Source organism: Eptesicus fuscus, chromosome 8 (genome assembly GCF_027574615.1).
Source record: "Eptesicus fuscus isolate TK198812 chromosome 8, DD_ASM_mEF_20220401, whole genome shotgun sequence".
NCBI classification, from domain to species: Eukaryota; Metazoa; Chordata; class Mammalia; order Chiroptera; family Vespertilionidae; genus Eptesicus; species Eptesicus fuscus.
In genome coordinates, this window is record NC_072480.1 from 63,595,165 (window position 1) to 63,608,184 (window position 13,020).

A 13,020-nucleotide genomic window follows, 5' to 3' on the forward strand; every position below is an offset into this window, starting at 1 on the left:
CAGGGCAGCAGTCTCTCACCTGACTTGTCTCCCCACAAGGGTTTCTAATCGCGCTGTGCACAGTCCCCAGTAAAGAGAGCAAAGTGGCTTAAAACCAGGACCACCTCCCAGAACCTCCCACAGCAGCAGCCTCGAAGCTGTACTGCTTGAGCAGTGAACCGGGGCGTAGCAATTCTCAAACTTGATCCTGGGCTAGAAAATTTACTGTATTTTCCTGCGTATAAGACGACTTTTTAACCCAGGAAAATCTATACGCCCAGTCGTGTTATACGCCGGAAAATACGGTATTCAAGTTGAGATCTTGTCACTATGTGGCAAGGGTGAGTCAGCCTTCAGTGTGAGACCCTAAAAAGACGATTATGGAGTGTCCAGAGCCCAGTGTAAGCTCCATGAAGGCAGGAAGCTCGGCACACCCAGGTTCTCTCAGCCTCAGCACCGCCATTTTAGACCAGACGATTCTGTGTTAGGGTCCATGCTGTGCACTGCAGGTGCTTAATGGCAGCACCCCTGGCCGCTACCCCTCGATGTCAGTTGCTCTCCCTCCGTTGTGACAACCAGCAACGTCTCCAGAAAACACCAGTGTCCCCCACATACTCAACCACAGAACACAGTCCCCTACGCAGGACGGGATGCACACCAGTGTCCGTAGGAAGGGTTACGAGACAGAGCGTTCGTTCCCCAACAGCCAGGCGCCACCTCACCTCTCACGGCTCTAAAGAGATGGGCTGCCACATCTTGGGCAAGGCACGTCTGCAAATTGAGTACACGGAGGTCAGCGGTCCTCAAACAGACTGAGGAACACCTGAAGGCACCCTAACCCTGCTTTCTATTACGGGGGTGCTGATAGTTCATTTAAGAACTCACCTGCTAAAGTGGCAGATTACAAATAAGAAATCAGAGACGTGCGTTTGTAAAAAGTGGCCCTTGACAGCCGTTCTGCTTTCTTGCTCTAGGTGGATGGAGGTGATCCGAAGTGCCACCAGCGCGGCCTCCCGCGCCCACTCTCTGAGTCACAAAGAATCCCACGTGTACTGATGGCCGGACGCCGTCAGCTGGCTCAGCCGTGGCTGCTCTCCTGGCGGCCGTTCTCTGTTCATGATGCCTAGTAACTAACGCCTGTCTGGAAAACACAAACATGGTTGGACAGCCTCTCTCACCTGTCTCTGCAGAACCATTTCTAACCTGGTCTTTCCGCTGTTCATTTCCCATCTGAACACAAGTGCCCCCACCTCCCACTGCTGGAGGCACTTTGTCATTCCCTCGACGGGCTGTTTTTAGCTTGTGCCAGTATTAAAACATTGTCATTAATATAGTGCCAAATGACAATTTCTCCTCCACGACTGCACCTTAAAGCAGTACAAACACATCCGTTTGACCAAAAGACAGGGCAAGTGCTCTTCTTCTCTTTCTAGGCTGCTGCATTTTACGGAAACGGATTCTCCAGTGTTTGCAACACACATGGCACAGTCTTAAGCAAATGAGATCATTTTCAGATTTCGTTTTTTTTCAATCTTTCTACTTTTATAATAATAGGAAGTTACTCCTTTGATTAGTAAGCGATTCGCCGCACACTACGTGCCACTCTGGGGTCTCGTGCTCCAGGGAGACGCTGGCTCCCAGACCTACTTCCTGGTGCAAGCTGACCAAATTGTTCAAGTGATGACTATTTACAAACTGTAGCAGGTTGTTTTCTGCTCAGAGAAGCAGAAGTCCAGTGCGACGTCTAGACTATCACTGTACTGTGTGTGAGTGGTATATACAATGGGAAGATATTAAGCTGTGGGTGTTTTGCTGTCTGTTTCACAAGCATGAAACCTGTATGTCAGTAATCAGGGCCATTTGTGATGTTTCGTTATGGAATTTGTGAGCTTCCGTGGGTGTGGAAGCACCACGAAGGATGGTGCGGAGTCCCCTGGCACCCATCGTCATACCTATCTATATCCTACTCAACTGTGGTTTGGAACTGCGCATTCAGTAGTAGTATATCTTGTGCCTGTCTTCAAAAAACATTCTTTTTCCTTTTTTATACTCATTCCCCCAGGTACGGGGTAGGACGGTATGACATGGCACAACCCTGACAGTCGGACAACACAGGGAACGTGGTTTCCAGTAATGCTGGGCCCACTAGTCAGAACCCGTTGGCCTAGTCTCTGAGAGCGCGGTGGCTGCTACTCCCCAGTGTTCTTAAGCCCTTTCTGACGCAGTGCAGAGGGGCGGCCAACCGACACAGCCCTCCCCGTCCTGCACCACCGCTGGGAAAGCCCTCACCCAAGACCCGCAGGACCACCCCAACTCCGTGGAGCTGTGACTGACTGCGTGGAATCGGCAATGTACAAATGGACGAGTAGCTTGAGACGTGTTAATCATTTGCCTTACAATGTGTACCAGATGGTTTTAAGTACTAACAAAAGGGAATAAAAATACCTCACGCCACAATCCAGCATATTGAAGTTTTAAGGCAAAACAACCTACCTTGTCTCTTGGCTTCATTTTCATCTAATCCGGGTGGGTCGGTGTCTCTGCCGGCGAGGGGCGGAGTTGGCTGGTCACTGCGGGTGAATGTGAAAGAGAAAACCAGACTCTTGAATAAAGACGGCGTTTTGAACAACTTACAGTCTCTTCACCTGGAGACCAGGCATTTCTAGGAGACTGATCCCGGTAGCTATATAAGACAAGGACTAAACCCAATGGGGGAGGGTGAAGCAGACAGGGAGGGGCTCCCCACTTCTTTTAGGAAAGGGGCCTTCGAGGTGAGTTCCCTGAGGCTTCTCTCACATAGACCCTGGGACGCTGAAGCGCGGGTGCACTGAGCAGCCCCGATGGCAGGCAGGAGCAGGAAAACTCCCACCTCGGTATTTCTGAAGGATTCCAAACTGTTTGCTGCAAACGGCTCAGATCTGAGTAGCACCTCTGTGCTCCCTGCTCCCCTGTGACTTCAAAGAAAACCTCACTCTGGCGTGGCTCGGTGGTTGAGCGTAGACCTGTGAACCAGGTGGTCACTGTTCAATTCCAGGTCAGGGCACATGCCAGGGTTGCAGGCTCGATCTCCAGGGGGCATGCAGGAGGCAGCTGATCAGTGATTCTCATCATTGATGTTTCTTTCTCTCCCTCTCCCTTCTCTAAAATCAGTAAAAACACTAAAGAAAACTAAGTCCAAATCATATGGGCAATTCACTGGCCCCAAGCTGCCAGGAAGAGTTTCAGAGCCACCCTCTGCCTTGGTCCATCCCGGCTACTATCACAAAAATGCCACAGACTGAGGGGGGCTTACCGTTCTGAAGGCTGAGAAGTCCAAGATGGAGGTGCCGGCAGACTCGGTGTCTGCCGAGCGCCTTCCTAGGTCACAGCCAGCCTCGATGCCTCCTCACATGGTGGAAGGGCGAGGGATTTCTGTGGTCTCCTCTGTGTGGACACTCATCGCATCAGGAAGGCTCCACCCTCGGGGCCCAATCACTCCCTCCTAGTGCCATCGCAAGGTGTGTGGCACTTGGTTACATCAAGACGGTCGGCCCCCTGCCTCGGTTTCCAGAAGGTGGTAGCTGTGCTTGTGTGTGAAACCGTCTCCCCCCGCTGGGAGCGCCACCACCATCTGCAGTCTCTACGGATATGAATTTGGGGGAGGGGGTTAGGAATTTGTGAGCTTCCGTGGGTGTGGAAGCACCACGAAGGATGGTGCGGAGTCCCCTGGCACCCATCGTCATACCTATCTATATCCTACTCAACTGTGGTCTGGAACTGCGCATTCAGTAGTAGTATATCTACTACTATTCCCTCTACACATAGACACGAACTTACAAAAGTCATTGTTTTCTGTGAACTTTATTGACCCCGCGTGATACAGTACCTGTGCTTAAGAACACACCTTGCAGCACTCCCCAGTTATTGCCATATTTTATAGCAGAAATACAGAAGCCGTATTTTTAAGGAAGAACATATAAAAACGCTTATAAACAGACCATATGTTTTGCCAAAAGAAAGGTACAAATGCTACGTGAAGAACCAGACACTCCACAAGACCAACTCGAGAACAAAACTGTCAGATTCGGAAGGTGTGTGGCACTTGGTTACATCAAGACGGTCGGCCCCCTGCCTCGGTTTCCAGAAGGTGGTAGCTGTGCTTGTGTGTGAAACCGTCTCCCCCGCTGGGAGCGCCACCACCATCTGCAGTCTCTACGGATAAGCTCTTAGCTGCTGGGGTTTGGCATCGAGAGACTTCCGAGTGTCAGTAAATCCGTCTTGAATGCTGAGCTCCCAGGTCTGGCTCAACACCAACAGCAGTCTGTATGGTCGGAGGCAGGTCCCCTTGTAGCTCTGGTACCTCATCTGTCTTTAATAAAGGACTTGAAGTGGACACCCAAATGCTAGCCTCCTTGGCTAAAGAAGATGCCCTCCAAAACAAGCTGAGTTTGTGTGTCTACAGAAAGTAACAGTTCAGAAGAGATTGAATGTACTTTTAACATTCAGTTAAATCACATCTTTCCCAGGAAGCTTAATCAACAGAAGATACTTCCAACCAACTAAGAGAGTCATTTTCTACTTTATCTGGGAGACAGCACTGTGTGTAATAATCTAGTGATTGCAGACTATCTACTAACCATTACTCATATTTAAGATTGGCTTCAGCGTCTTCTTGATATGCCACTGTCCACTGGCAAATTTTAGGAACTTTAAGTCAGCTGCTGTCTAGGTTGTCCATCTTAAAATCAGACAAGCACTTTGGGGGAACACTGCTCGGTCTGAGTGATTCTCCTGTAATGAACGAAACTCATCTTTGGCTTAGGCCTCGCAACGGGAAACCAAAGCTCCCGCGTACAGAATACTCTGGGAAACACAAAAGGAAACACAACATTTATTGTTCAAGTTAACGTCCTTGCTGCAGAATAGCAACTCAGTTCTGTGTCCCCTAACCAAAGTGTATCCTTTATAGAAATTTCACCCAAATCTACTTCTAATTTAAAAAACAAAATTTAATTTTAGGATTTGAAACTACCAAACCTAAACAATAACCATCCACTCAAACGCCTCTCACTCGGGCCTCTGTCATATCTCGTTAACTTCCAAGGCCACTAGGCTGACAGGTTCCTGACCTTCCATCCCAGTTTACCCAGCAACTCCCTTGCCTCCGAAAGTCCTGTCTTCCCCTCAAGAACTGCCACACCAAGCGGTGACAATGATTCCTATCAAAAATATAAAAGTGCCACGCATACTTCAGTCAGACAGTCGAATTGCTGTAAGAACTCTACTCCCATACCACAAACCCAGAGATTGATGCCCCATTGGCAAGCAAGACCCTGTCACAAGCCAAGAAAAGTAGACACCTGGCTGCCAAGCTAGCAGACACAGGCTCCTGTATGAGAACAAAAGAACCTTTAATTGAGGTCCCTGGGAAGAGAGCGCGCAATTTTACAAATCAGCAGAACTCAACCCTATCTTCTCAGTGACTAATTTTAAAGTTGCATAGGGAACTGACCTGAACATCCAGCATTTTGAATTTGGGCACTTCTTCCTAGAGCGTTCTAAAATGCCTCATCTCACCACACAACCACACACACACACAGCAGGCGCGCTGCCCTCTCAAGTCACGTTTCAGAGAGAGTATGCAAGGAAAGTGTTATAAAATTTATTTGTGTGAGCATCCAGACATTTGAGGTGGGAAAGACGATCTGCAGCTTTCACTACGGGTGCAACAAAGTCAGATGGGAGAACGGACAGCTGGCGCGGCGCTGGCAGTGCAACGGTTCCAAACGAATGTGAGACGAGAGCACTTCATTGGGGAGAAACTTAAAACAATAATTTAAAGCTTCATGACACAAGATATGTTCCAATTTAAACACTAAGAAATAGTACCATCAATGAAAAAGGAAATCAACTTCTAAGTGTACCAAAAGGGTTGTAGGGCAAACGAGGAAAATTTGCATTTGTTGAGGTACAAATAGGAGTGTTCCTTAAGAGGGGCATTAATTATTATTAATGGCAAACCCTGCAAATACAAAATAAAACCCAAATCACTGGTCACATAATTCAAAATTTACATGTAATAAAGGCAAGGCAATAGACTCAAGTTATGGCCTGTCAAATATTTACTCCACTGACATTATCTACAGAAGCACTTGGCCAATTTGTACACAGTGATTCCTTATGCACGCCAAAAGGGTTTCCGTAAAAATGACACTATATACAAATCTGTACACTGAGCCACCAGAGCGATTCTCCGTCTCCCAGGGAGGGAGCACAACTTAAAGCAGGATACCTGAGGTTTCATTTCTTCAGTTGCCTTATCATAATCCCAAATATACACGTCAGGGTTTGTATTTGTTTCTAAAGACACTTTCCTTGATATGTGCACTATGGTTAAAATTAAAAACAAGAATAATAAAATAAAATGGTCGCTGGAAGGAGCTGACCCTCCCCACCCATCTAGACTTATCCGGCCGAGGCCAGCGAGGAAGGACGCCGAGGCCTGGTTGGGCAGCCTCGGCTGGGCCAGCCCTCGGTGCAGCTCTTCAGCGGAGTCAGCAAAGGCGTTCATTGACTGTTTGAGAGGAGCAGGATGAAGAAGAAAGAAAAAACAAAACCCCAAATGCCGAAGGAAGTTCAGTGGGACGAAGTTCCTCCACCACTTAGCGAGTATCTAGGAAAAAACAGAGAAATAGAAGTAAACAAATGTCATTTCTCAAAATTAAAAAATTTGCAAAAATTCAAACAATAACCAAAGTCCTATTAATTTTCATACACTGCGAAGTCATCAAAATATGGAACAACTATCAATGGATTATTATATAAAGAATTCATAAAAATGAACAAAATCATGATCCCAACAAAAATTTTTCAGATAAGTTAAATTCAGCCACAAAAGAACTAAAGTATGTAATAAAAAGTAAGAATGTGTTTCAGCCTCCCAGGAGAGAAAACCGTATGACTAAAACAGTAAATGATACACATTTACTTATAATCAGATTGAAAAATCGGTATTAACCAAAGACAGAGTAAGATTCCTGGGATGCACAAACATGGCTGGTTTGAGGACCAGTGCAAAGAAACACTTTTGGCCACAAAAAAAACTGAGGCTTGCTCAGGTAACCTACTTCCTGAAATGGTCTCCTAGGTTTTTTGTAATTACAATAATTAGGAAGCACTCTGATGTCCAACAACAGAGAAATGGTTAAGTAAATAAAGCGGCTGAATAAAAGAACATATTAGAAATTGTAATTATATTTAAGCAATGAAATCTATACACAAGTCAATAAGTGCGCAAAACTGTACACATAGTTTTACAATTTGTTTATCCCAAACACAAAAGAATGCCCAAAAAAGTATGTGAGCACTATACTCTTCAGAAATGTAAAAAATTAGTAAGTTCAAGACACATTTATAATAATGGAAGGCAATGCACCAAAAAGGATGATAATGGGCTAGAGTGGTGGGATCATGTATACTTTCTTCTATTTTCCAACAATCCCACAGTATTGTCTTGCTTTGGAATAGAAAAAAGGGTGCGGTGAGGGTGCGAGGTCCCCTCATGGCCAGGATTCCCTCAGACACCTCAAAACGGACCCAGTCACAGCAGATGACTGAGGACCCGTTTGACGGGACTTACGTAAGTATTCCAACCTAGAGTTCCTCTTCCCAGGCCTTTATAATACTCAGCACTCTGCCAGAGAACAAGTGCTCCCACAAGATCCTCCTGAAAGGCATGCTTTAGCCACAGATCCTAAGGCTCACTTCTCAAGAAACATAAATGCCTAAGTCCTGGGAGGAGTGGATCCACACAAAGGATCCGCACGTTAACTCAACTAAGACCTACAGGAAGCCTTTGAAATGCTTTAGAAAAGGCGGTTCTCATTTTTTGTTTGTTTGTTTGTTTTTAAATATATTTTTATTGATTTCAGAGAGGAAGGGAGAGGGAGAGAGAGAGACAGAAACAGAAACATCAATGATGAGAGAGAATCCTTGACTGGCTGCCTCCTGCACGCCCCACACTGGGGGTTGAGCCTGCAACCTGGGCATGTGCCCTTGACTGGAATCGAACTGTGACCTCCTGGTTCATAGGCTGATGCTCAACCACTGAGCTACGCCAGCCAGGCTGGTTCTCGTTTTTGAGGTGATCCACTGACTAATGCATCTGGGAATAAAATAAGTACGAGGCATGAGCAAGGGCCTCTGTGGTTTGGCGGCATCTGGGTGAGGGACACACAGGAAGAGCTTGGGGATCCCAGGAGGAGTAAGTGGACAGTGCCAGCCAAGGCCTGGGGGAAGCAGATAAGGACCCCAGGAGCAGGGTCGCCTGATGACTGAGGAGGAGACAGGATTCGCACACCACGAAGGAAAGAGACACAAGCAAGACCGGTCCGGGGAAGAAAAAGAATGCTGACTCAGCATGTCTAAGGCATCACTGGAAAGTGAAACTTCAAGCACAAAGTGGACAGTGGGCAGTTATATTTGCATTATATATGGCTGCTGAGCACCTGAAAGTTTGTGTGTAAAATGTAAAACACACACTGGACTGCAAAGACTTAGTACTGAAACGAATGTGAAATACCTCACTGATGATGCTAATACTGATTACATGTTAAAATGAGATTTTTGGATGCAATGGGTAAGAAAACATATTTTAAAAACTAATTTCACTTGCTCCTTTTTTTACTTTTTTTGAATCCTCACCTGAGGATATGTTTTTCGAATTGATTTTACTAGTAGAGAGAGGGAGGGGGAGAGGAAGAGGAACACTGATCGGTTGCCTCCCTTATGAACCCCAACCAGGGACTGAACCAGCAATCTGGGTATGCACATGGACCGGAATCAAACCTGTGACCTTTCGCTGTACAGGAGGACACTCCAGCCAACTGAGCCACCTGGCCAGGACTTTACAATTTTTTTATTTTTTTTTCACTTTTTTTTTAATGTGGCTACTAGAAAATTTTAAATTCTGTATAGCTCACATTATCTTTCTATTAGACAGCACTGGTAGAGATTAACTCATATCAGCAACTAAAGAAAGGAGAACTGAGAGACAGACCAATTAAACACACAGGCCACCACCCGAGCCCTAGAGCTGCAGGGAAATCAAGTCATGTATGTAAGTCACTTACAATTTCAAGCAATTGGAGACAACGTGGAAAATATCAGTCCTAAAAAGTGACACTACAAAAGCAGAAAACAAAACCCAAAACAAGATAATGCCACTGGTTTCAGGGTTAGTTCTATCTGTTCAAGATTTAAAGGTGTTTTTTAATCAGAAGTAAATGTCACTAAAATGAGCTGGGAAGTGATACCAAGTTTCTTTGTGAAATTAAGAAAAACGGACCATTATTAAGTAACTAGAGGCCCAGCGCACGAAATTCATGCACTGGTAGGGTCCCTAGCAGCTGCTGGCTGCCGGCCTCCAGCCAGGTACTCCCTCCCTTCCTCCAGCCAGCCCCACCCCCTGGTCAAACGCCCAGATGAACTCCAGTTAGAGGGAACAATCTGCATACTACGCTTTTATTATACAGGATAGGAGAAAAGCTTATGGGATGCTAAGATAAAACATTCGATGAATGTTAGAACAAAGCTATGTTAGAAATTAACTGCATACATATGGTGGATAGATACCCACAGACATGGTAACAACAGTGCTTGTGTGAAGATAAAGTGACCTCTTTATTCTGTTTTCCTTTATTTCTGTAATTCATTAGTATCAAAAGGGACGGGGGCAGAGATAACAATTCTGTCTATTGCCTCAAAATCGAAGGTGGCCAAGTAAAGTCTTAATTCTCTAGCCTAAACTTTAGAGCAAGTTGGAAAGTTGGGATGTCTTTGACAAAGGAACCTGAGAATTAGGAGAATGGACCTGCAGGGTCAGAATTAAGGTTTTCTCTGGATGCCCCTCCTTAGAGGGACTCTTCACAGGACATCAGGTGGCTCCTTCCATCACATCTAAGAAGTGGCCAAGGGGACCCACATACCCCAACTTCTTTACGTACTGTCAAGCTGACCCCTCAGAAGAGACCTGCAAGGCCCCTGATTGTCACCAGCCCTGCCATCATTTGGAAGCGACTGAGTAGCCTGGAAAAGTCACCTGGAAGGTGGATGTCAAAGCAGTGACATGACTTATGCTCAGGAGTGTTGAAGGTCTGGGGAGTGGAGGAGAGATGGAGCCACAAGCTGCTGGACAGCACACCTCCGTTATCTCTAAACACCCCCAAATGACTGTACTTATGCTGGGGACTGGGGCAGTCAGAGTGACCTCCTCCACAGGAGACTCCTAAAACAAGTTCAAGAGAGTGGGTAGGGAGACCCAGATCACTATTCCTCGCTGGCAATCAGGGCCACTGGTGGGTGCAGGGAGCACCCCACCGGTCAGTCGGTGCACACAGGTCAGGACAAGAGGCCAAGTAGAAAACCAGCACAGCCACCCATGGAAAATCACAGATCGCATCCATTCTCACTGGACTCGCCAAGTCCAAACTTCTGGAATTTATGGACATTTGACTTTAAACCCAAATGGAGAATTACCAACATATAGCTAAGGACTGTATAACTAGGCTGCATCATTAGAGCAGACAGATATTTATGTGCCACGAAGTCCTGTGGTCCTTCCCAGTCGTTTCCAGATTTGTATCCTTCGTGCACATGATTTTCAGAACTGAGAACAAGAAGGTAACAGAACAGACTAAGAACCAAGCGCCACGCTGACAAAGGGAGGGTGGCAGAGCGGTCCATTTGAAGGGGTCCCACACCCAGCCCATGGAAGCCACAGGGCAAGCGTGGAGCAACCTCCGCGGGGCTCCCCTGCCCGGAGGCAGTGCCTCGCTGCAGGCCTGGTGGCAGTTACCTCTGGAGCCGCTGCACGAGCTGGGCCACCATGGTGTCCGAGATCCCGGGGCACGCCTCTTCCGCCAGGTAGATGGCCCCTCGCAGTTCTTCTATGGACCCCATGTTACCACCACAAGCCTGGCTCTTCTCCTTCAACTTAAAAGACACAAACATGAACAGCATGACACACACGAGCACAGGAACCAAGGAGCATCTGTTCTAGAGAAGAACATGACGTGTGGACCACAATGGCTCCAGCCGCACGAGTCCTGGCAGGGACCCAGCACAGCCACTGGTTCCCTTCCCATTCCTCTCAATGGACAGTGTTTGGATGCCGAGAACACTGTACAGAAAGGTCATCAGACCTGAGCCCCTGCCTGCACTAGCGTGAACAGAGACAACTGGCGTCCTGTGCACCTTTGCAAATCTGTTCATGACAGGCTGTCCCGTTTTCTTTTGCCATTTCAACCCAATCTTATACCAGAAAAGTAATTTCAAAATTACTCAGTGCTAGTTCCCACACGGGCTATCTAATCTAAAGCTCACTGCGGTTGATAGGTTGGTTCTTAGATGCTGACAAACTGTCTTTTTGGTCCTCTTTTCTCAAAATATTCTAGTTCATGTAAATAAGTGCTAGCTCTAAATTCTGGGATCTGTATGCCCCTCCTAGCACCTCTGCTCCCATGAGAACCATTACACAGTCTGCAGGCTCCTTCCTCAATGTAAAGTCAATTCAGTCTCTCAGAAATGCGACACAACGTGCAATGCAAAAGGGCAGCTGATCAGGGCAAGACGCAGCCAAGGGCAGGACTGAGAGCCCTCGGTGCAGCAGCAGAGAAAAAACATGACCTCCTCGTCAGGAGTCCCCTCCTCAATTTCATCTTTAACGAACAGTTTACAAAACAGCTTTGGCTTTTCCAGCTCGTATGAACACATGCTACCATTCCCCGCATCAGTCTCCATTCTGCAAACAATGGTTTCTCCTTCTCCCGGGGAAAGATCATACAGAACACCCGGGAAGCCTGGCCTGTGAGTTTACCTTTAGGTTAGCCAGAAAGAAAATCATTACCTCCAGGATTAATTCACTAATTCTGAATGATGACTTCAGAATAGTTTCTTCGAGTGCCCCATAACAAACAGCTTCAGACAAATGAGAAAATACACCCCATTTTCCCTAATCACCTGTTTGATCCTGGAGAAGTGACAACAGCAGGGTCACAGGAAAGGAAGGGAGCATCTAGACAACCAGAAGGACCAATCTTCCAAACATCATACAAAAGAAGGAAATGGGCCCTGGCTGGCACTGCCCAGTGGTTAGAGCATCGGCCTGCACCTCCTGCTGCTCCTCACCTCCCAGATTCCACTGGCAACACTCACCCTGCTCCCTCTCCCTTCTCAGGCCCCCGCCCCCCCCCCCCGCCAAGTCAGCTGGGCATCTTACCTCTGCAAACAGAGGAGAAATAATTGTAGATAAACACTGAGAGAAAGGCCTCTTTGGGATGTCTTTCATCTTGGAGAAGAAAAAAAAAAGGTAATTAGAAATATTTGACATTTACAAAAATTCAATAAACTTCAGACAGGTGCTACCCAAGTATAATGTAATTTATGAAGTGCTCCCCCGGATAAGTCTAGCACCCATCTGACACCATCCACAGCAAATACATGAGTGACTATATTCCCTATGTGCTCTCCATCCCCAGGACTATTGGTTCTTCCAGTTTGTACTTCTTGATCCCTTCACCTTTTCACTCAGTCCTCCAGCCCTCCTTCTATCGAGCAACCATCAGATTGTTCAATGAGTTTGTTTCTCTTTTGTTCATTTATTTACTTGTAGATTCCTCATGTAAGTGAAATCATATGGTGTTTGTCTTTCTCTGTCTGACTTACTTAATTTAGCATAAATACCCTCTAGGTCCATCCATGTTGTCACAAATGGTAAGATTTCATTCTTTTTTTATGACTTAGTAATATAGTCCATTGTATAAATGTACCACATCTTTATCCATTTATCTACTGATGGGCACGTAAGTTGCTTTCATATCTTGCCTATTGTAAATAATGCTGCAATGAACATAGGAGTACATATATTCTTTCAAATTAGTGTTTTGGATTTCTTCAGATAAATACTCAGAAGTGGAACTACTAGATCTTATGGTAGTTCTATTTTAATTTTTTGAGAAACCTCCATACTGTTTTCCACAGTGGCTGCACCAGTCTGCATTCCCA

General features: G+C 46.3%; 2 protein-coding genes across 5 annotated transcripts in view; one reads left to right on the plus strand and one right to left on the minus strand.

Moving 5' to 3' along the window:
* FARP1 (FERM, ARH/RhoGEF and pleckstrin domain protein 1) overlaps positions 1–2,589 on the plus strand; it is a 291,962-nt gene extending 289,373 nt beyond the window's left edge. For all 3 annotated transcript variants that reach the window (XM_054719893.1, XM_054719892.1, XM_054719894.1), the window contains exon 27: positions 954–2,589. In XM_054719893.1, coding sequence (XP_054575868.1) covers positions 954–1,035 — 82 coding nt within the window. In that variant the 3' untranslated portion in view covers positions 1,036–2,589. The remainder of the gene's footprint in view (positions 1–953) is intronic.
* A 1,211-nt stretch (positions 2,590–3,800) lies between these two features.
* Positions 3,801–13,020, minus strand: part of STK24 (serine/threonine kinase 24) — a 104,164-nt gene continuing 94,944 nt past the window's right edge. For both annotated transcript variants that reach the window (XM_054719895.1, XM_054719896.1), the window contains 3 exons: positions 12,236–12,304; positions 10,814–10,950; positions 3,801–6,631 (listed from right to left, as the gene is read on the minus strand). In XM_054719895.1, the coding sequence (XP_054575870.1) occupies positions 6,595–6,631; positions 10,814–10,950; positions 12,236–12,304 (243 nt within the window). In that variant the 3' untranslated portion in view covers positions 3,801–6,594. The remainder of the gene's footprint in view (positions 6,632–10,813; positions 10,951–12,235; positions 12,305–13,020) is intronic.